Below are 18,578 nucleotides of genomic sequence, written 5' to 3'. Positions count from 1 at the left end.
TTTCCCTCCCTAACGCCCTTCCGTTGCTAGGTGAAAAATAAAAAGGGTCAACTCCGGAGCGGAACAACTTTTGACCGACACCACAACCCGCCCAGAGAGCTAGTCCTTTAGCACGACAAAAGATCCTCACGAGCTTCTCTCTCCCCTTCTTCTCTCCCTCCCCTTTCTCGCCGCTTCAAATCTCTCCCCCCCGCCCTCATCCCATTTCTTTCGGCCGCCACGCCGACTCGCTGGCCTCATTAGACGACTCTCTCTTGCTACATCTGCCGCTCGAGAGTCTTTATTATATACCCAACCAACCCGCCCGTACTTCTCTCCTGCGTCGTGTCGCCCTGACTACGACCGACGCCAATAGGAAAGGTTTTGTCGTGGGGGTCGAAGCTACAGAGAGCTAGCTGCCAAGCGTGCCCTGTTGAACCAGCATCACGAAAATCATATAATCCCCTGCTCACGACTCTCTTCTCCAGCGATCTTCTCTTCTTCTTCTCCTTGTTCTTCTTCTGTTCAGGTTTTCACGACGCACAAACAAACGAAACCGACGAGCGAGCGAACTGCATCTATCCGCCGCCGTTGCCCGCCATGACCTCTCAACTGAATTACGACGAAATGTATCACGACCCAACAAACCGCTCGACTCCCGCAGGAAACTCGAACCGCCCATACCCAAATATCGGTGGAGGCGGAGGTGGACAGCGCGCCGTCTCGAGCAACTTTGACCCCTACGCACAACAGCAGCAGGGCCAGGGATACCTGCAAAACGAGTACGCCGCCATGCGCTACGATGCCCAACGCCCCGATCGCCTCCCTCAACCCCAGACGCTCTACCAGGCACCGGCCTTCAACGCCTACGATGGTGCGCAGACCTGGAGTAACAACCCTTCCGCGGCCTTCAGCTCGACCATGGGCCCGCCCTCGCGGAACCGGGCACAGGCGCGGAGGGGAGCCCTGCCAGCAGTGAGTACACCGAGAGACCGCCGCTCGTGGCACGCCGCTGACATCCAGAAGACCTGGTTAGACCAGCCACAACAGCAGAATGCGCCGTACCCCAGCTTGCAGACCCAGCAACCAATGCAGGGCATGCCGAACGGACACCAGCCGTCGATGTACCACGCATCCCAGTTGGCGCAGCCACAGCGACAGGACCGCCAGGGTTCATCGACCGAGGACAGCGCCTCCGAGGAGCTGATTCCGACGGCTATTGTCATAAAGAATATCCCGTTTGCTATCAAGCGTGAGCAGCTCACGGATGTGATGTCCGAAATGCACCTGCCCCTGCCGTACGCCTTCAACTATCACTTTGACAACGGCGTTTTCCGCGGACTTGCATTTGCGAATTTCTCGAGCCCAGAGGAGACGGCAGCCGTCATCGATGCTATGAACCACATGGAGCTACAGGGTCGCAAGCTCCGCGTCGAGTACAAGAAGATGCTGCCGCTGCAGGAACGGGAGCGCATCGAGCGCGAGAAGCGTGAGAGGAGGGGACAGCTTGAGGAGCAGCACCGACCTATGCAGATGGGTGTGCACAACTCGGCTTCCATCTCCTCTTTGTCCTCTGCCCTGCCTGCCACTTCGCCGTCGCCTGTGTCCATGCGCGGCCAGCAAGAGACGAGTAAGCAAACCTCAAGCCACTTTACTATGATTGCACTACTAACACCAACAGAAATCGACATGAACGATGCCACGACTCTTGACTACTACGGCCGCCTCGTTGTCTTCAAAGACGACGAGACCAGACGCATGTTCGTCGTCGAGCCTCCCGTGCCCGCGACCTACCGCCGCGTCCTGCACGAACTGGCCCACAAGCTAGGCCTTGAGCACGAGTCAGCCGGAACCGGCGACATGCGCCACGTGCAGATCTTCAAAGACAAGCGCAGCAACCCGCTATCCATGGGGTCTGGCCTGCTCTACAACGACACCTCGCGCCGCGGCCTCGCCCGCGCCGCCACAATGGACTTCAACGAGTCGCGTGACCCGCTTTACCACACCCTGCGCAACGCCACCTCGGCCCTCCTCGATGTGCCAAGCTCTCCCGGCACCCTGACCGGCGCCCCACGCTCGCTGCGCGAAGCCAAATCCTTCGGCGACCTACAAGCGCGCACCTCGTCGCCTGCTCTCTCGAGCTCCTCGTTCCCCGCCAACCTCTCCCACAACGCAGCGCGCTACGCCGATTACCAAAACGCGCAGCTTCCCCCGCGCGACGACTACCTGCCTGCCGCTTTCTCCAACCTAGCGCTCGGCTATGAGCGCGGCGGCACGGCACCACGTATCCCCACCGCCGGCGCGATCGGGTCGCAGCGCTCGTCGCACGGGCTGTCAACGTATGAGGATGTGCAGCGTGGTGGGGCTGCGGGAGGCGGGGCTGTGGAGCGGCAGCCGCGCGGGCCGGGGTCGGAGTGGGGAGCTGGATTTGCGAGGGCGCGCACGAATGGACATGCGAGCCGGGGGAGTGGGGAGTTGGATCTGGGGGAGGTGGAGGCGGAGACAAGACAGCAGCAGCAGCAGCTTGATGGCGGTGGTGGTGGTGGTGGGGTGTCGCTTTTACGATACGATGTTTCCTCATGAGACGATGCTTTTATGACCGCATGATGGATGATGGGATGATGGGGGTTGCCTAGAATGAGGTGTGTGTGTTTGAAGATGGTGGAGGTTGGTATATGACGCAACTCGGCAACGCAAGAAGCTGGGTTGAGTGTTGAAATGAAACGCGCGACGACGGACGAATTGATGGACGAAGCCCGATGATTGAAACGGATCCTGAAGTTAGATTGTGCATTTTTCTGCTTTTTCGCAAACCGTTTTACGTCTTCTGTTTTTGGCTTATTTATTACGTTTTTTTGGGGAGGGGACGGAGAGGAAGTTGGTCGTCGCGACTAGGAGGGTAATGATACCAGGACAAGCCCTGTGTGAGGGGGCAGTCAAGAGGAAGCTGTGGACGACTTTGAGGAGACTGCAGACTAGGATAGGGGGTTGGGTGGAGGATATCATACGTTTATATGCGGCGCGTGCGTTGGGAGGAAACTGTATTAATAGTGCACAAATTTGCGAAACTGGGGAAAACGGGAAACAAGGAACCAAGATACGAGAGACAGAGAAGGGGAGAGCGCTAGCTATCTTATGTTTTGACGAAGGGGGATGGAAAGGGGTGGGCGGCTGGATGTGGAGATTTAATGCATGTTGACTGGATCGATCGAATTATCTTTGTGCGGTGTCTTCATCTTTATTGTGTTCGTTTTGCTGCGGGCTTTTGTTTTCTGTGATGTTGTGATCTCTCTATTCTTTCTCTCTATTTCTTCTTCGATTTTTACCTTCTTCTCTTGGGGCTTGGAAGAGGGCTTTGTGGCTGTGATGCATATGTGTGGATTGGATGTGGCGTTTGTCTTGTCTTTGGAAGCTAGAGATTCCGTGGGCGACCTGTTTGCTTGAATTCATGATGATGATTATCACGATGCTGGATGCGAGTGTGCTTTTTGCGTGCACGTTTTGATGTGAATTTTGTATGATGTTTGCGTGATGCATGATTTTGATGCATGATGTGTGCTATGTGTGCGAAAAGTTCTTGGCTTCTACTCTTCTACTCTTCTACTCTGTTGGGTTTGAGCTGTCTGTTTGTTGCTGTGTCCCATCGGAAAGGCGAGGGGTTGCGAGGCAGGAAGCTTAAAATATGGGTTTGTCCCGTACCTACTTGTATCCTCATGTTTTCCTCTCTTCAACTCCCTGCACCACCGCTTCCTGACAGCTTGCCAGCTACTTCCGCGCAATGTGTTCGCTTTTAGGGGGGGATCTATCTGTGATTTGCCGCGTACATCACTCTAGCACCCGTGAATCCGTTTGGTATAAACAAAAACCGTCCTGAAAGTGCATTCTCGATGCGACGTTGCTCGAGAGTGAGCGGAGGCAAATGGGAATTGTTGGCTGAAGGCCGTTGGTAGATAGAAGGCTGAATGAGAAGCCTTTCCGTGATCGTACCCAAATATAACATCACAATTTATGAGTTTCAATAGCATATGGAGCATTACACAAGTGGGCACAGGATCAAGTTTGACATTCAATTACTGTTATCTCATTCCACCTTGCGTCCATAGTAGCCCCCTTCATCGAAAGCCATTTCTCAAACCGGCCTTTGTCACTTCTCCTGCTCTGGTTCCTTGTTGGCGGGCATGGTTGGTGGCTTGCTGAGGGCGACGGGAGCGGAAAGGTACAATCGTACGGTGGAAGCTAGAACAAACCTGAGTTAACAAGGTTCTATCGAGAGCTTTGCATGAAACTTACGATCGGATTCAATCTTGCCCTTGCGGGGGTCATTGTCGGCCTGGAGTTGACGAAACATGGGCATAATTTGGCTAAGGATAGCAGGATAGTCTCATTGAATGTCTCCTTCAAAACTTTGATAGTCTTGCCAGCTTGGACGATGCAACGGTATAAAGCGTCATTGCCGAATCCATCATCATCCTCAGCGATCTTCTTGAATGTTTCGAATAGATCGGGCGATAAGCCACAGTCTTCGATGGCTTTTGAGATGACCTTCTGTTTCTCTTCGGAGATAGGCATCTTGACTTGTAGGTGGCAACCGTGAGAATGAAAAGCTGTATGTAGGTGAGCAATTATGACTTGATACGTGAAAAACTGGAAGTATTTACCTTTGTGTGGTTGAGTGGGCGGTGGATCGTCTGTAGACCGTGTTGTTCCTTATGGTGCTGGGTGGCGATCAACTTATGTAGAAATTCTGGCCTATGTATGCAGTTGGGGTCAACTAATTCCATGAGTCCCAAAGAACGCACTTAGCCGCCTTTAAGAACGTACTTAGACTCCTTTGAGAGCGTTCTGTGATTACCTGATTATTTGATTGCGAGCCTCGTTTGGTGATATGTGTGATATGTGCTGCTACTGTATCAGCAGTAGGCTCCCGGCGGGACCGAGGAATCATCTAGTACGTGCAAGAGTAGTAATGTAGTAATTGCACTAGCAAACAAACAAAGAAAACTGTTGGACTACTGTTTGAATAAGGAGGATTATAGGTCCTAAAAAGGGTTGACAGCCTAGTTTCGTTCGTGATGACAGGGTGAAATATTACAACAACATTTTTGGAAACTGGCTGTCTTACTCGCAGCATCAGTCAACACAAAACCACCACACAACCAGAGCAAAACAATAGCTATTGCTTCAGATGGATGCTCATGATGTTAGCTCACAGCATGTGGATCTCTTGAACAAGTTCAAGAAGACTTTGGAGGAAGCCAAAAAACGTCAAGGTGAGCGACCCAACGATCGAAAGCCCCCCGAATATGCGTACATGAGGTTCATGATGTCCATGAGGCCCGTGGGTCAAAACAAACCCGGCTATTTTATTCATACATCATTCATTGCACCAGCATATCCTCCATGCACCACTCCAGTGGCCGATCTCAAACATATCACGATTGATGAGCTTCTACTCGAGACGCATCACCGAGGCAGGTATATACTGCTACGATGCATTACACCCCCCAACCGGATGACGGCCATAATGGTGCTGGCCGAAGACAAAAACAAGGATGTTGTGTCGTTACAGATGTACCAGCAGGAAAATGAGGAAACACGGCCTGCAACTGACATCGCGGATACGGGGATTATACTTCTTGTGAAGGAACCCTACTACAAGATGATGAGCGATGGAGAGTATGGGTTGCGTGCAGACCATCTCTCTGATATTGTTCAGCTCAAGAGCAGCGATGATAGGATCCCATCAGATTGGCAACCGCGTGTCATCGAAGTTGAGGTGTCGGCCGAGGAATTGAAGCTGAAGGGGAACTTGGCAATGAAAGAAGGCAAATTCTGGGAATCTATTGCTATGTGAGTATATTCATCAAGCAAGCATATTTCATACTGATGGCCCCGTAGTTACTCTGATGCACTTGCACAACCAACTTCGGCCGACGAGGCAGACACTATCAAGCGCAACAGATCTCTCGCCTTTCTCCGGACGAAACAATTTGACGCCGCCCTATCCGATACAGGATTTTCCAACTTTGGCGAGAATGCTTCTGAGAAAGCGATGTTCAGGGCGGGAGAGGCCCTGTACCATCTCGGGCGCTTCGATGAATGCTACAACGTACTTGCGATGCTTTGCCGCCTTTATCCACTCAATGTTCTTGCTCGTGCGTCGCTGGACCGTGCCAAAAGCCGGCTGAAGGAGCAGAAGACAGGAGAATTCGACTTCAAACTTCTTCAGGCAGAGGCCAAAAAGCTCAGGCCTCCTCACCTGGATCATGCTACCTACATTGGGCCTATCGAAGTCAGGCAGACCGCATCCAAGGGCCGAGGACTATTTGTCACAAAAGATGTGAAAGCGGGTGACTTGCTTTTATGCGAGAAAGCCTTTGCTCACTGTTACGCCCCCGAGGAATCGGATGCCAAAAAAGCAGGCGAATCGACGATTAGCATCCTGATGAACACAGAAACCAATACAGCTTTTATGGGAACACAAGCTGATCTTCTTACGAGTATTGCTCAGAAGATGTACCATAATCCTTCGGTTTCTTCAGCTTTCATGGATCTGTACCATGGGGATTACAAAGGAGTTGACATGACAGTCGTCGACCAGACACCAATAGTTGATACGTTAGTACCCCTCTAAAATCAACTTGCTCTACTAACATGCTTTGATAGTTTTCAGGTGGAGCGAACCATCGCCTTCAACTCTTTTGGCTGTCCACTCTCCAGCATCAACTCGCAACAAAAAGTTCGCGACCATAAGGAAGAGCCAGATAGTGCCTTTCATTCCACCGGCATTTGGACCCAATCGTCATACATCAACCACAGCTGCACCAGCAACACCCGTCGATCATTTATCGGCGACATGATGATTATCCGTGCAACCTGCGACATCAAAAAAGACACCGAGCTCTCATTCTGGTACCGCTGCCCCATCAAAGGCGATGCGACAGACGCCCAAAAAAAATTCGAGAATTGGGAATTTGAATGTGCATGCTCCATATGCTCTGATAACAAATCTACAGCTCCTCCTGTTTTGCGGAAGCGAGAAATGCTGAGAAAGAGCATAGAGACGGCATTTAAGGTAACTTCATTGGGAAGTGGCGCATTGAAACGGATCGAGCGATTGGTTGGTGAATTGAACCAGACATATTCTCAGCCGGCAGACAAAGTCCCTCGTCGTCTCGTCTGGGACCCTCAGTTGGCTTTGGCACAAGCTTATGCATCTCAAAACCAGTCGAGAAATTGCATCGTAGCTGCCGGTAAAATTCTTACTGGGCTAGGGTTTCTCATAAGTGGCACCGACTCTCCACAGACGCCATTTTCAATCGAGCGATGGGGGATGCTCCAGGATTATCTTGTGGAAGCTTTTGTTCTTCTTCGAAATATATTTTTGATGAACAAGGCTGTGGAAAATTCGAAGAAAGCAGGCGAGTATGCCAGAACCGTGTACAGGATGGTAGTCGGCGAGGATGCTACTTTTGAAAGCGTTTGGGGGCTCGGAGGGACTCTGATTTACTTTCACGTCCAGCTTAGTAGCTTGGAATAGATCTGTAGAGAACAGGGCAATAACGTGATCTTCTATTTGGCACAGAAGCTACATATGAACATCGTTCTCGTGAATGTGCCTCCGATAATCCACCTGCGATTGCCGTCTATGGAGCACAGTGGAGCTGGCGGAATGTGGAAAGTTAGATACTGACACAGTGATTATGCAAAAAATTATTATTCACCCAGACCTACTACTTTTTTTTCGATTACATGGACTATAAGTGATGCGAATTGTAGAATGAATACCCAGTCTATTAAACTACGAATGAGGTTGGATTGTCTACATGAATGTATATAGTAGAAAATGTGGTTTGTAGGCGAGATCTTAGACTCCCAGATCTGTCGGAGGAGAATACCGAAATCGTACTCCCCCATGTCGCGGTTGATTTCGAAACACACCTTTCTTATACCTTGCCCACAACTAAGCCCTTCTCATCTTGGCCCTCTCGGCTTCTGCATTTAATTGGATAGAATACACCCCGGTTGCCACATCCCTATCAGTCTCCGCTTCATCTGAACTTACTGGCACGCCTGCCATCTCGTCCTTCACGCCAGCAAGATACCTCGCGCTTGTAGCAGTAAACAAATAGCATGCGCCTGGCTGCCCGTTGGCTTATAGAGCAAAAGATCAATAACCCTCTTAACTCTCAAAAGCCCCGTAGCTTTGGGTTTGGTTTTCCTCCTCAGACGATCCGAAAAACAGTTGACGAATAAACGCCTGGGACCATAGCTGTGGCAAGAGGGAGCGTCATGAATGTGGCTGCATGGCGGCGGAGGGGGTTGTTGCGGCCCCGGATATCAGAGACGGCGATGTTGTCCTTTTCGGTGTCATAGAAAACGGTGACGACGCGACGGAAGGATTGTGTTTTTTGGAGAAGAGGGAGGAGGTGCAGAAAAAAGCAGGCGCGGGTGTGAGGAGTTATTGCTGTTGTATATTCTTGATATGAGTCTCCCACTCCCATAGTCAAAAAGAGGAGATTGAGAGTCTCCCCCTTAGCCTTAATATTTTTACAGGCTTCATCCACCGTTTTGACTGTAATGAGGTCCGCCTTGACGAAGATGTACTCATCCTCCGGATTAATCTTCTTCAGATCTTTGGCTACACGGTCACTGGCTTCCTCGAACTCGCCGATATAGTAGATGCGCGGTCTCACAATGTGCTTTGCAAATTGCTTTAGCGTTGCCTCAGCAATGCCGCTGGTTGCACCAGCGAAGATGGCCACGAGCCCTGGAGGCAAGGTAGACGCAGCGAGGGAATTCGAGGCGCGGACTTCTAGTAGTGAAACCCTGGTGGGAAATTCAAAGATGGGAGGAGGTACATAGGTAGGGACGACCAACATGCTATATAACCTATCTGTGTCTGCAGTTGATTTGGGGAGCTAACTGTGATTAAACCATGTCGAAAGAAGAGGCGTATTGGAAGTCGTCGAGACGTTATTGACCATGCTCAATCAAGAATCGCGTACTCGGCACGGATCGCCCTTCCATTGGGTGGTCCAGGTGAATACGACATAGTGTTTAGCGTCCGTTGTCACACCCTCATTTAGAGTCCTAACACTAGTGTCCGAATACTAAGCAAACGACATCGCAGACTCCCCTTCTAACTAAAGGTTATTTAGTCTAGATAGGTAGGAATGAGAGCATATGTAGTCTTTTATTAGGCGTGAGTAGGCCTACTAAAGCCTAGATTATTAAAGCTAGTGAATATAGACCGGTATACATTAAACTATTAGTAGTGCTAGTTTGATGTGTTATAAAATACGGATGTTATAACTAAGTTATACGTTGTTAAATTCATCATAGTGCTTTAGAAATCCGCGGAATCCTCAACAGTTACTGCCTTCTCCTTCTCTTTTATCTCTGCCAGCCTATGTTCTAGATCATGGGTCTCGAAGTCCTCCCTCCGCATTGTCGGAACAAACCATGACGAGCCACTAAACAGGGTATTCATCTCCTCGAGTGGGCGTTTCGCGGTCTCGGGCATAAACGCCCAGAAGAAGACGGCATTGGTAAAGTTGCATACAACAAACACTAAAAAGTAGCGCCAGTTAATGCTGTCAATAGCCGGGCTGGTAACTTGTCCAATCATCGTGTTGAAGGCGAATGAGACCATCGCGCCGATGGAGACACCCTTAGACCTGGTCTTAGTGTCGAAGATCTCTGCAGGAATAATCCACGATAGAGAACCACATGTAAACGAGAACGATATCTGGTACATCCAGTTTGTCGCAATGAAAGCCCAGCCCAAAGAATGTTGAGCCGATGGCGATGCGTTTGGAAAAGATGCAATTGCAGCTGTGACGATGATGAAACAGAGGCAATTAATTAGGTTGCCAATGATCAAGGGCCAGCGGCGGCCAAGTCGGTCTATGAAGAGAATAGTGCAAAGAATTGCAAGAGTAGATAGAATATTACTAACACCTTGGTACTTCAAGGCATCTTGCGTGGGGATTTTCAAGGTGGCGTAAATTTGAGGAGAGAAGTACTGAATTGCTGAAACACCTGTCATCTGTACAGATGCTTGGAGTGCGGTGACGAGAACGAGACGTCGGAAGCTCGACTTGTTTGTAAACAAATCACGATACCCCTTAGCAGAGTTTTCATGCTCGTGAGCAATAGCGACTTCAATCTGCTCGTATTCGGATCGGACCCAGGCGTCCTGGACGTTGCCACTAGCGTGCAGCTGAGCTAGAGTTTTCAAGCCTTGGTCCGACTTGCCGTGATCGATGAGCCATCTAGGAGATTCAGGGAAGAGCAGAATAAGGATGGCCAGTACTCCAGCAGGAACAATCTGGATTCCAAGAGGAATGCGCCATTGGTTGTTGTCAGTAGGGCCAAGGTGGAGATTGGTGCCATACGTAGTCCAAGCTATGGAAAGGTCAGCATCGTTAAGTTATTCTAAGAATAAAGATACTTACCAGCGACAGTGGCTCCGATGGCTAACATAAACTGTTGGAGACCGGTGATACGTCCACGAATAGAAGGGTGAGCAATCTCGGCTTGGTACAGTGGAATGATCATAACCATGACCCCAACGCCTACTCCCGCAATAAGTCTTCCAGAGTATAAAAACCCAAGGTTCTGAGCAGCCGTCTGAAGGCCGCCACCTAGGCAAAAGACAATAGCACCCGTCATGATGGTGAGTCTGCGACCAAACCAATCACCCAAAGGTCCGGCAACAGCAGCACCAACGAAGGCACCGCCGGTAAAAACGGAGACTATAGCGCCACTGAATAGAATTAGCTACCATCACGAACTAGATATGATGTGGACGTACGTCTCATTTGGGCTTGGACTTTTAAAGGTAGACTCAAAAGATTTAGCAGCGACGACGCCACCGATGACACCGAGATCATATCTGCACGAGCTTAGAAGTCGAATTTTGAAAATTTGTATGGAGATGTGTACCCAAAGAGGAACGAGCCGAATGAGGCAAAAACTCCAACCAGAAACTGTTTAGTAGTGTTAGCATATGCAAAGGTAAGATGCACAGGACAGCCTACTTGGTAAGTCCTAGGATTGATGGCCATGTTACGAGACGTGTTGGCAACCTGCGTATGTTGAGGAAACTGAGTACAAAAGTCTCGAGACGATGCCGTGAGTTATATAGCATGCCAGGAGGGCGAGTTAGTCGCCTGGAGACCTTCAGTACAGCACAGCATCTTGTGGGGTCCCCAGTCCCCACAACGGCTCGCGTTCCTTAGCTTGGCAGAATAATGGATCCAGTCTAATACGGTAGTGCAATTTTCTAGCACTTATATGGCAAGGATAACGACAAGCTGAATTACATAGTGGTGCATTATTAGGTGGGCGTTCTTGAAATAAGCATGGACCAACACCAAGACGGATGCTAAGTTGTAGAAGTGCTGCGCTAGCAGGACTATCTCGTATTTTTTGTCTGTTGTTGCCGATACTTCGCGGCTAGCGTACTCTCTAAGTTAGTGGAGCCGTAATAAGTGGACAATAATGATGTACGAAGTTTGGTAGCAAATGGTGTTCATTTAGCGCACACGCAAGATCTAACAGTCTCTCTAGAACTATTAGTCTTCTGTTGCCGACCTTCCCCTACCGACCTTCCCCTACCAACCTTCCCGTGCTGGCCTTCCCTTGCTGACCTTCCCCTGCCGATATTCCCCAGCTGATCAAGACTGTCAAGGGGAATGTCGGGAGAAATGTAAGGAATGCTCTTCCTTCCGATCAAAGTACTTTTGCGATATGATGCTCAAAAAATGACTTCGGTGTTTAGCATCTGCCTATAAGTGTACTTTTTTTGTGGGCATCATATGGTCCTTGCACTTGAGAAAGTAGACTGAAATATGATTTACATCCTGACTTTGTCTACTACCATTGCTTTGCAGCTTGCTCCATCGTTCTTCACCGTGAACCAATTCCCCTAGCCCATTGAGATCGCATCCCTTAGACGACAACAAGATGTTGACAACTACAATCTCTACTTTGCCCAGAGACGCCCATTTGGGACAAACGGCAGCACCGACGTACACATTTCAGCATGCAGTTCAAGCCCATAGAAACGGGGAGCCTTTGTCTCAAACAACGCAAAGACTGCTCTCGGAATTGAGCAAAACCGAGCGTCTCCATCTCCTCGACGGTGATGCGCCATTCTACGAAGGTCTACGAGGAATCCTTCGTGACCGTTACAACCGGGTACCTTTTGTTATGGGTGCAATCCCACGCTTGGAAATCCCCGGCATCCGGTTCACAGACGGCCCTCGTGGAGTTGTCATGGGCGCTTCGACCGCCTTCCCAGTGCCCATGGCTCGCGGTGCAACTTGGGACATCAATCTAGAGCGACGTATCGGCGATGCAATCGGACTAGAAGCAAAAGCACAGGGTGCAAATTATTTTGCAGGTGTGTGTGTCAATTTGCCGCGGCATCCTGCATGGGGTCGAATTCAAGAGACGTACAGCGAGGACCCTATACTGTTAGGAGAGTTCGGTCTTGCCCTTACACAAGGTGTGCAGAAACATATCATGGCTTGTGTGAAGCACTTTGCGCTAAACTCGATGGAGAATGCTCGCTTTCGAGTAGATGTGAGAGTCGAAGAGGACATTCTACACGAAGTCTATCTCCCCCATTTTAAACGCATCATCGAGGGCGGTGCGGCATCTGTGATGTCCTCCTACAACGCAGTTAATGGCGAATGGGCTGGTCAAAGTCGACTTCTGCTCACGGATATTCTACGACACGAGTATAAATTCGATGGGTTCGTTCTGTCAGACTTTATTTTCGGTCTTCGAGATGCTCCACTTTCTTTGAAAAATGGTCTGGATATTGAGGCCCCTTTCACACAACAGAGGGCCGTGGGCCTTACGGAAGCACTGGAATCCGGAGAGCTTGACTGGTCGGTTGTAGACGTGGCCTGTTCAAGAATACTACGGAAGCAGCTTGAGTTTGCAGTGAACACTAGTGCAAGTCAGCCAGAATCCTCCATCGTGTTCTGCGAGGAGCACAGGGCATTGGCTCGGGAGGTAGCAGGTCGATCCATCGTTCTATTGAAGAATGAACCAGTTACAGCTGATGGTAAGCCTCTGCTGCCACTCGATGCGACGAAGATATCGAGAATCGCTGTGGTCGGCCGACTAGCAAATGTTCCAAATACCGGTGATAAGGGTTCTTCTCAAGTCTTTGCTCCTCATGTAGTGACGCCAGTCGAGGGATTAAGGGCCGCATTTCCTCACGCTGATATTATCCTCGAGGAATCAGATTCGGTGGAACGGGCAAGGGAACTTGCTGAGAAGGTCGATCTTGTTATTTGTGTGGTAGGGTATAATGCGACCGATGAGGGTGAATACGTTGTTCCTTCTCTACAGTCTGATATTTGCCTGTTGGACCTGTTTCCTCTGGCAGAAACAGATGAAGAGAAAGAAACACTTGCGATTGTAAAGGGTGATACAAGCGGTGGCAAGCTGGACTCTGCACTTGAAGTTGGGGCTGGTGGGGATCGCAGGTCGCTCCGTTTGCGACCTGACGATGTTGAATTGATCACGGCTGTCACAGCCGTGAATCCATATACGGTTGTGTCCATAATAGCTGCGGGTGCTGTTATTATGGAGGAATGGATAGACCAAGTCCCTGCATCTGTTATGAGTTGGTATGCGGGTTCAGAAGGTGGCCACGGTTTGGCTGATGTTTTGATTGGCCACACCGATGCTAGTGGGAGGTTGCCTTTCTCTATTCCCAAGGATGAGAGCCATCTCCCATATTTCGACATTGAAGCGACAGAGATCAAATACGACCGTTGGCATGGACAGAGCCTGCTCGACAGGCTCGGTGTAGAAGCTAGATTTCCTCTGGGTTTTGGACTGTCATACACCTCCTTCTCCATCACCGATCTTCGCATAGGCACTTTGGGCTCTAGCGACATTATGGATACAATACAGATTCATGTCAACGTCGCAAATAACGGACCGCGCGACGGAAGGCATGTTATTCAAGTCTATGGACTTGCAGAGATGCCTGACTTCCCGTCTCGAGTGCTCTTGGGATTTCTTCCGATAGACTTGGATGCAGGGCAATTTAAAGACGTCACAATGGACGTGTCAGTGAGACCTCTTCAGAGGTGGGTGGCTGGTGAATTCGTATTGCCAGGTAAGGAAGTCACAATCGAGGTTGCGGCTTTTGCAGGCGATTCAAAGGCACTACGAGCGATTACTATGTTGTAAAGACTCAACTGGTGAGCAACGTTGGTTGATACACGAATAATAAGGTTGTGACATTGGTATTGTTTTAGAACAGAGAAGGAAAACCTGCACATAACAGGCACAAGATTATTATTACAACACCCATACGGCCCCAAGCACTCGCATTAAGCAAGCCCTCTTATACATAGTGTCCATAGACTTCTTTTAGGTTTCATCTCTCCAAGAGAGATCTCCAGCGCCTTTTTAGATCCATCGAGTGTATTGTGTCTAGTGACCCGCGTGTCCGCTGTCATTATAATTGCAGTAGAAGGTTTGAGTCACACGTTCGGCGTAGAAAGAGCGTGCTGTATGTGGCTCAAGTAGCAGTAGGAGAATAGTAAGAACTCGGTCGCCGCTTGTCGAGAACTATTGTTTCTTATTTGATGTACGTAGATCATCTTCCTAAAGAAAACTTCTGCGCGGCTTTATTGTTTATCGTAAACGTTTAAAAGAAGGCGGTTCAAAAGATCAACAGTAACAGAAAGTCCTGCGCTATCGTTGCACCAGAACTGTAGCATCGAAATAGTGGCTTCGACAGCCTCCTGCCAGTTGGGTGGTAATAATTGAGACGTGGATGAAGCCTGGGCGCCCGCAAGCAAGATACATGCACTCCGAGCAGAAGACCGTATCATTAGCCAAGTACCATGATGTCTGTGGTAAAATCCTGGACGGTTGATACTTAGTCTTTTGAGATGAAAATCAAAGCCTCTTGCTGCCCATTGTCTGATATGTAGTGTCTCTTCTCCATCGTTTACCACAGCGTAGATGAAAGGCCATGAAATCAGCTCATGGAAGTATGTGGTACGCCCTCTGAGAATGAATCTAAGAATATCACCGTCATCTCCCGTTGGTAACTCGTGTTCCGCAATGCTCACACTGCCTGGCAATGAATCTTGCCAGGCAATGACTTGCTGAACATTTTCTTCAGCCTTTTCAGCTAGAGCCTCAAAGACCTGAGCTGGTGTCTCGAGGACGAGTCTTTTTATTTCGTTCTTTGCTGCTGTCTCCAATCGCCAAAGTGAAATCTCAGATAAATAGAAGCACCAGGCTCGAAGATGGTCGGCTTCGCAACTTTCAGAACAGCTCGGGAAGGATGGTGGAGTGTTAAGACCCATTTCATCAAAGTCGGGGAGGCCTAATTCCCACCTCAACTCCCGCTCTGACTTCCATGATGACCAGTAAATGCTTTCCTCAGCCTCTACAGTGGACCTGGACCTGTCGTCACTAATAGAGTCAGGTTGATTACAGTGCGTGAAACTCTGACAGATAGCGAGTGACTGCAGAAACATGCGCCATGCGTCGAAGGGCCGTAGAGTGGACATCAGAAAAACACCGGCGAAAAAGAGACATTGCGCCTGCACAACACCCGTAGACCCCATCGCGGTTCCAAGTCGCTTTAATGATGCCGTGAATAAGGCATTAGAAATCGACGAAGCAACTTCATCGGTAGAGATGGAAGGGCTGGACAAAGGACGAGCCAGAGCACCATTCGCACAGACAAGAAGTACCAAACATGATTCGGCATCCCAGCCCACGCCTTCCTGGCAGACTTTGCGAACTAAGCGTCGAGTATCCTGCTCATTCAAGACCGGATTCTTGCAATGATCATGACGGAAGAAGGCATCTAGCCACTGATTGCATGCTGCTGGATGGAGCTCATCGCTAATGGAAGGTGCTTGTGTGGAGGAACATGGTGAGGCTGGGCTGCATTGGCTAGGAGTTTGTACGACAGGCAGAGTAAAGTGCTCGAAAACTGGCCATTTCAGAACTGCATCCAGGGTTCCGGGTAAGAAGTTTCCGAGGGGTTTGTTATTATGGTGTGCGTTTTTATCTCCGCCATTTCCGTCGTTGAATTGCACAACAGAGTCCAAAAGTGGGACTTGGGAAAAGGAATCGAGCTTTCGTTGCAGACTATCTAGTCGCTCAATGATCTCAATGCTTGCCGGGTCAAAGGCGGATAGGGACCCAGGATCCGAGTTGCACTCCGCTCCGATGCTGGTACAAAACGAGCAGGAGGGCTTTTTCTGATCGCACTTGGTTCGCCGAGCACGGCAAACTTGACATGCTGTCACTGCTCTTTTTCTCGGATAGGCCGCACTTGCCCTGCTAACTGAGACAGATCTCTTGGTTGAAGAGCGTATCTGACCCTGTGGGGGCGGTAGTTCCTGCTGCATAGTGACCCTTGGCGAAAGGACGCAAATTCGAAGTGCGGATTATCGGGCCATATATACAGCGGCCATACATATACCGTATCCACAGTGTACCACCTACCCCGCAATGCGCCTCACCTTGCCGTAGGGTTTCTTGCTTGGGAATTATCGCAAAATGCTATTGGATGTCTTCGCTGCCGATATTCCGCAAGCCCCCCACAATGCCTTGTGGCTGACCTCGGGGTACGGGCTAGTCCCCCCTACATGTTTTAGCCACACGAGTTTCTCCACACCTCCCCAATCTCTCCAGATTTGCGGAGTATTTACTCCACAAATCCAACGCTCCCCAAGAAGGACCCTTTGTGCACTGTGCATGCGGAGCAGCCCCTAAGTCGGCTTCCCCATGGAAAGGAACAGACAACCACAAGACCAATACATCTAACCTGGTAAACCCACAATTCCCCGGGTTTTCTTTAGTTTGCGGGGTACAAAGTTACGAGATACCGACACTCCCCAAGAATAACATTTCGTGCACTATGCATGCAGAACCACCGCCCCTCAATCAGCTTCCCCGTGGGGAAGGATAGACTAGTGTTTGCTTATTTTTGACGAACCTTCTCAAATTCGACCTCAGACTAAGCGTTCGACATCGGAATAAGTATTTAAAGTCCAACAATCTACTCTCTTAGGACAGCTCTTCCTATTATCATCGCATCCTACAGTCTCATTTCCACAAGCAAAATCGACCATCTCTATCTATATGCTATCAAACACTATGCATTACACCCAGCTCATCAGCGGCCTGTTTTTACTGCCATCCATCCTCTCGACATCGGCCTGTGTCACTCCAAACCCAACTCCATCTGCATTTACAGACTTTAACGATAACATCCTGTTCTTTCCAGCTGCCACCGCCGTGCAATGGAAGACTCTCTATGCACGCTCTCTCCAGCTTCCAGATGAATCTCTCCTCATGACATGGGAGAACTACCCAGCAGAACCTCCCTTGGTCACCCATCCCATCTACAAATCAGTGGATGGAGGCGCAACCTGGTCCAACTTCTCGGCTATCACAGACAAGGTCAACGGCTGGGGTATGCGCTTCCAACCGTTCTTATACACTCTGCCTCAAGCGTTCGGCGGATATGCCGCTGGTACAATACTTGCTGCAGGCGTTTCCACCCCATTTAGTCTGACAGGCGGAGTCTATATTGACCTTTACGTCAGTCAAGACAATGCGCAAACCTGGAACTTTGTCAGTCACATCGCCTTCGGGAATGGCCCCGAGGATATCACCAGCGGCCATGCAGCGATCTGGGAGCCCTTCCTCATGATGTACAACGGCCAACTGGTGTGCTACTTCTCTGATCAACGTGACTCAGCACATTCCCAAAAATTGGTACACGTTACCACCAATGATCTCCACACCTGGTCTGCCCTAGTCAACGACGTTGCCTATTCTGCATATAATGATCGACCCGGCATGACCACCGTCGCGCACATCGAGTCTACAAACCAATACATCATGACATACGAGTACTGTGGTTCAGGAAAGTGTGCAGTGTATTACAAGACCGCTGCAAATCCCCTCAACTTCAACTCGGCGACAGGCATTGCTCTTGTCGGGAACAATACCAACCACAGCGTTCCCTACGGCTCCCCTTATGTCATCTGGACTGCCAACCCAGGAAAGAGCGACGGTTCAGGCGTGATTATTGCCAGCGGTGGCTCTCAGGAACCGGTTTTCATTAACAGTGATAATGCTGACCCACAAGGATGGAAGGTTGTCGATGTGGGCCAGTGGTCAGCTTACTCGCGTAGCTTGAGAATCATTACTGTGAAGGGCAAGAAGAAGTTGATGTTTGGCAACGGAGGTAACATGGGTGACCCAAGCTGCAACTCTGTTGCAAACGGTGTCATTGAGGTTCCCTATTAAACATCCCTATATATAAGCAGCAGAAGATGCGACTAGCGTGTGGGTGATCACACATGTAGTTTAAAATAGGAAGAACATATAAAAGAGAATAGTAGTAGTATCCTTAAACTAAATCTCATTATGTGCCCAACTTTCTCTTATAACCTAGAACGTAGGTACTAAAAATGCCATTTGTTTAGAAAGTCATTTGTTAAGAGGGCACTAGTTTTATCAGTGTTGCCCGAGTACTACTCGTTGCGAGTACTACTCGAGTAATTACTCGAGTAGTA

General features: G+C 49.6%; 8 protein-coding genes across 8 annotated transcripts; 4 read left to right on the top strand and 4 right to left on the bottom strand.

The window, feature by feature from the left end:
- Window positions 1-134: 134 nt before the first annotated feature.
- Window positions 135-3,477, top strand: VE01_07675 (uncharacterized protein). The gene is made up of 3 exons (XM_059463902.1): window positions 135-954; window positions 1,006-1,609; window positions 1,661-3,477. Exons 1-3 carry the CDS (start codon window positions 580-582, stop codon window positions 2,560-2,562), a joined length of 1,881 nt encoding a protein of 626 aa, XP_059319496.1. The 5' UTR covers window positions 135-579; the 3' UTR covers window positions 2,563-3,477.
- Window positions 3,478-4,091: 614 nt separating this feature from the next.
- Window positions 4,092-4,548, bottom strand: VE01_07674 (uncharacterized protein; the record flags this gene model as incomplete). The annotated part of the gene is made up of 2 exons (XM_018277107.1): window positions 4,092-4,226; window positions 4,270-4,548. 2 exons carry the CDS (start codon window positions 4,546-4,548, stop codon window positions 4,092-4,094), a joined length of 414 nt encoding a protein of 137 aa, XP_018128100.1.
- Window positions 4,549-5,164: 616 nt separating this feature from the next.
- Window positions 5,165-7,519, top strand: VE01_07673 (uncharacterized protein; the record flags this gene model as incomplete). Its single annotated transcript, XM_018277106.1, has 3 exons — window positions 5,165-5,829; window positions 5,878-6,597; window positions 6,646-7,519. The coding sequence occupies 3 exons, from the start codon at window positions 5,165-5,167 to the stop codon at window positions 7,517-7,519; spliced, it is 2,259 nt and encodes a 752-aa protein (XP_018128101.1).
- A 272-nt stretch (window positions 7,520-7,791) lies between these two features.
- On the bottom strand, window positions 7,792-8,877 carry VE01_07672 (uncharacterized protein). The gene has a single exon (XM_018277105.2). The coding sequence runs from the start codon at window positions 8,859-8,861 to the stop codon at window positions 8,205-8,207; it is 657 nt and encodes a 218-aa protein (XP_018128102.1). The 5' UTR covers window positions 8,862-8,877; the 3' UTR covers window positions 7,792-8,204.
- A 285-nt stretch (window positions 8,878-9,162) lies between these two features.
- On the bottom strand, window positions 9,163-11,239 carry VE01_07671 (uncharacterized protein). The gene is made up of 5 exons (XM_018277104.2): window positions 11,025-11,239; window positions 10,930-10,973; window positions 10,799-10,879; window positions 10,440-10,750; window positions 9,163-10,389 (listed from the first exon to the last, which is right to left on the bottom strand). The coding sequence occupies exons 1-5, from the start codon at window positions 11,049-11,051 to the stop codon at window positions 9,329-9,331; spliced, it is 1,524 nt and encodes a 507-aa protein (XP_018128103.1). The 5' UTR covers window positions 11,052-11,239; the 3' UTR covers window positions 9,163-9,328.
- Window positions 11,240-11,952: 713 nt separating this feature from the next.
- On the top strand, window positions 11,953-14,205 carry VE01_07670 (uncharacterized protein; the record flags this gene model as incomplete). The annotated part of the gene is made up of 1 exon (XM_018277103.1): window positions 11,953-14,205. One exon carries the CDS (start codon window positions 11,953-11,955, stop codon window positions 14,203-14,205), a length of 2,253 nt encoding a protein of 750 aa, XP_018128104.1.
- Window positions 14,206-14,228: 23 nt separating this feature from the next.
- VE01_07669 (uncharacterized protein) lies at window positions 14,229-16,490 on the bottom strand. The gene has a single exon (XM_018277102.2). It carries the CDS (start codon window positions 16,395-16,397, stop codon window positions 14,649-14,651), a length of 1,749 nt encoding a protein of 582 aa, XP_018128155.1. The 5' UTR covers window positions 16,398-16,490; the 3' UTR covers window positions 14,229-14,648.
- Window positions 16,491-16,660: 170 nt separating this feature from the next.
- VE01_07668 (uncharacterized protein) lies at window positions 16,661-18,382 on the top strand. Its single transcript, XM_018277101.2, has one exon. The coding sequence runs from the start codon at window positions 17,134-17,136 to the stop codon at window positions 18,307-18,309; it is 1,176 nt and encodes a 391-aa protein (XP_018128154.2). The 5' UTR covers window positions 16,661-17,133; the 3' UTR covers window positions 18,310-18,382.
- The last annotated feature ends 196 nt before the right edge of the window (window positions 18,383-18,578 follow it).

This window comes from Pseudogymnoascus verrucosus (assembly GCF_001662655.1).
Source record: "Pseudogymnoascus verrucosus strain UAMH 10579 unplaced genomic scaffold scaffold_39, whole genome shotgun sequence".
In the NCBI taxonomy this organism is placed as follows: domain Eukaryota; kingdom Fungi; phylum Ascomycota; class Leotiomycetes; order Thelebolales; family Thelebolaceae; genus Pseudogymnoascus; species Pseudogymnoascus verrucosus.
The sequence above is the reverse complement of the archived record's forward strand: the minus strand, read 5'-3'. Positions and strand labels throughout refer to the sequence as shown.

Excerpts from the sequence above, each read along its gene's own strand:
- VE01_07668 (XM_018277101.2), top strand. The coding sequence starts at position 17,134 with ATGCTATCAAACACTATGCATTACACCCAGCTCATCAGCGGCCTGTTT.
- VE01_07672 (XM_018277105.2), bottom strand. The coding sequence starts at position 8,861 with ATGTTGGTCGTCCCTACCTATGTACCTCCTCCCATCTTTGAATTTCCC.
- VE01_07669 (XM_018277102.2), bottom strand. The coding sequence starts at position 16,397 with ATGCAGCAGGAACTACCGCCCCCACAGGGTCAGATACGCTCTTCAACC.
- VE01_07675 (XM_059463902.1), top strand. The coding sequence starts at position 580 with ATGACCTCTCAACTGAATTACGACGAAATGTATCACGACCCAACAAAC. Across the intron at positions 955-1,005 it reads GGAGGGGAGCCCTGCCAGCA|ACCTGGTTAGACCAGCCACA; the intron begins GTGAGTACACCG and ends GACATCCAGAAG. Across the intron at positions 1,610-1,660 it reads GCGCGGCCAGCAAGAGACGA|AAATCGACATGAACGATGCC; the intron begins GTAAGCAAACCT and ends TAACACCAACAG.
- VE01_07671 (XM_018277104.2), bottom strand. The coding sequence starts at position 11,051 with ATGGCCATCAATCCTAGGACTTACCAA. Across the intron at positions 10,751-10,798 it reads AGTCCAAGCCCAAATGAGAC|TGGCGCTATAGTCTCCGTTT; the intron begins GTACGTCCACAT and ends AATTCTATTCAG. Across the intron at positions 10,390-10,439 it reads CATCGGAGCCACTGTCGCTG|CTTGGACTACGTATGGCACC; the intron begins GTAAGTATCTTT and ends ACCTTTCCATAG.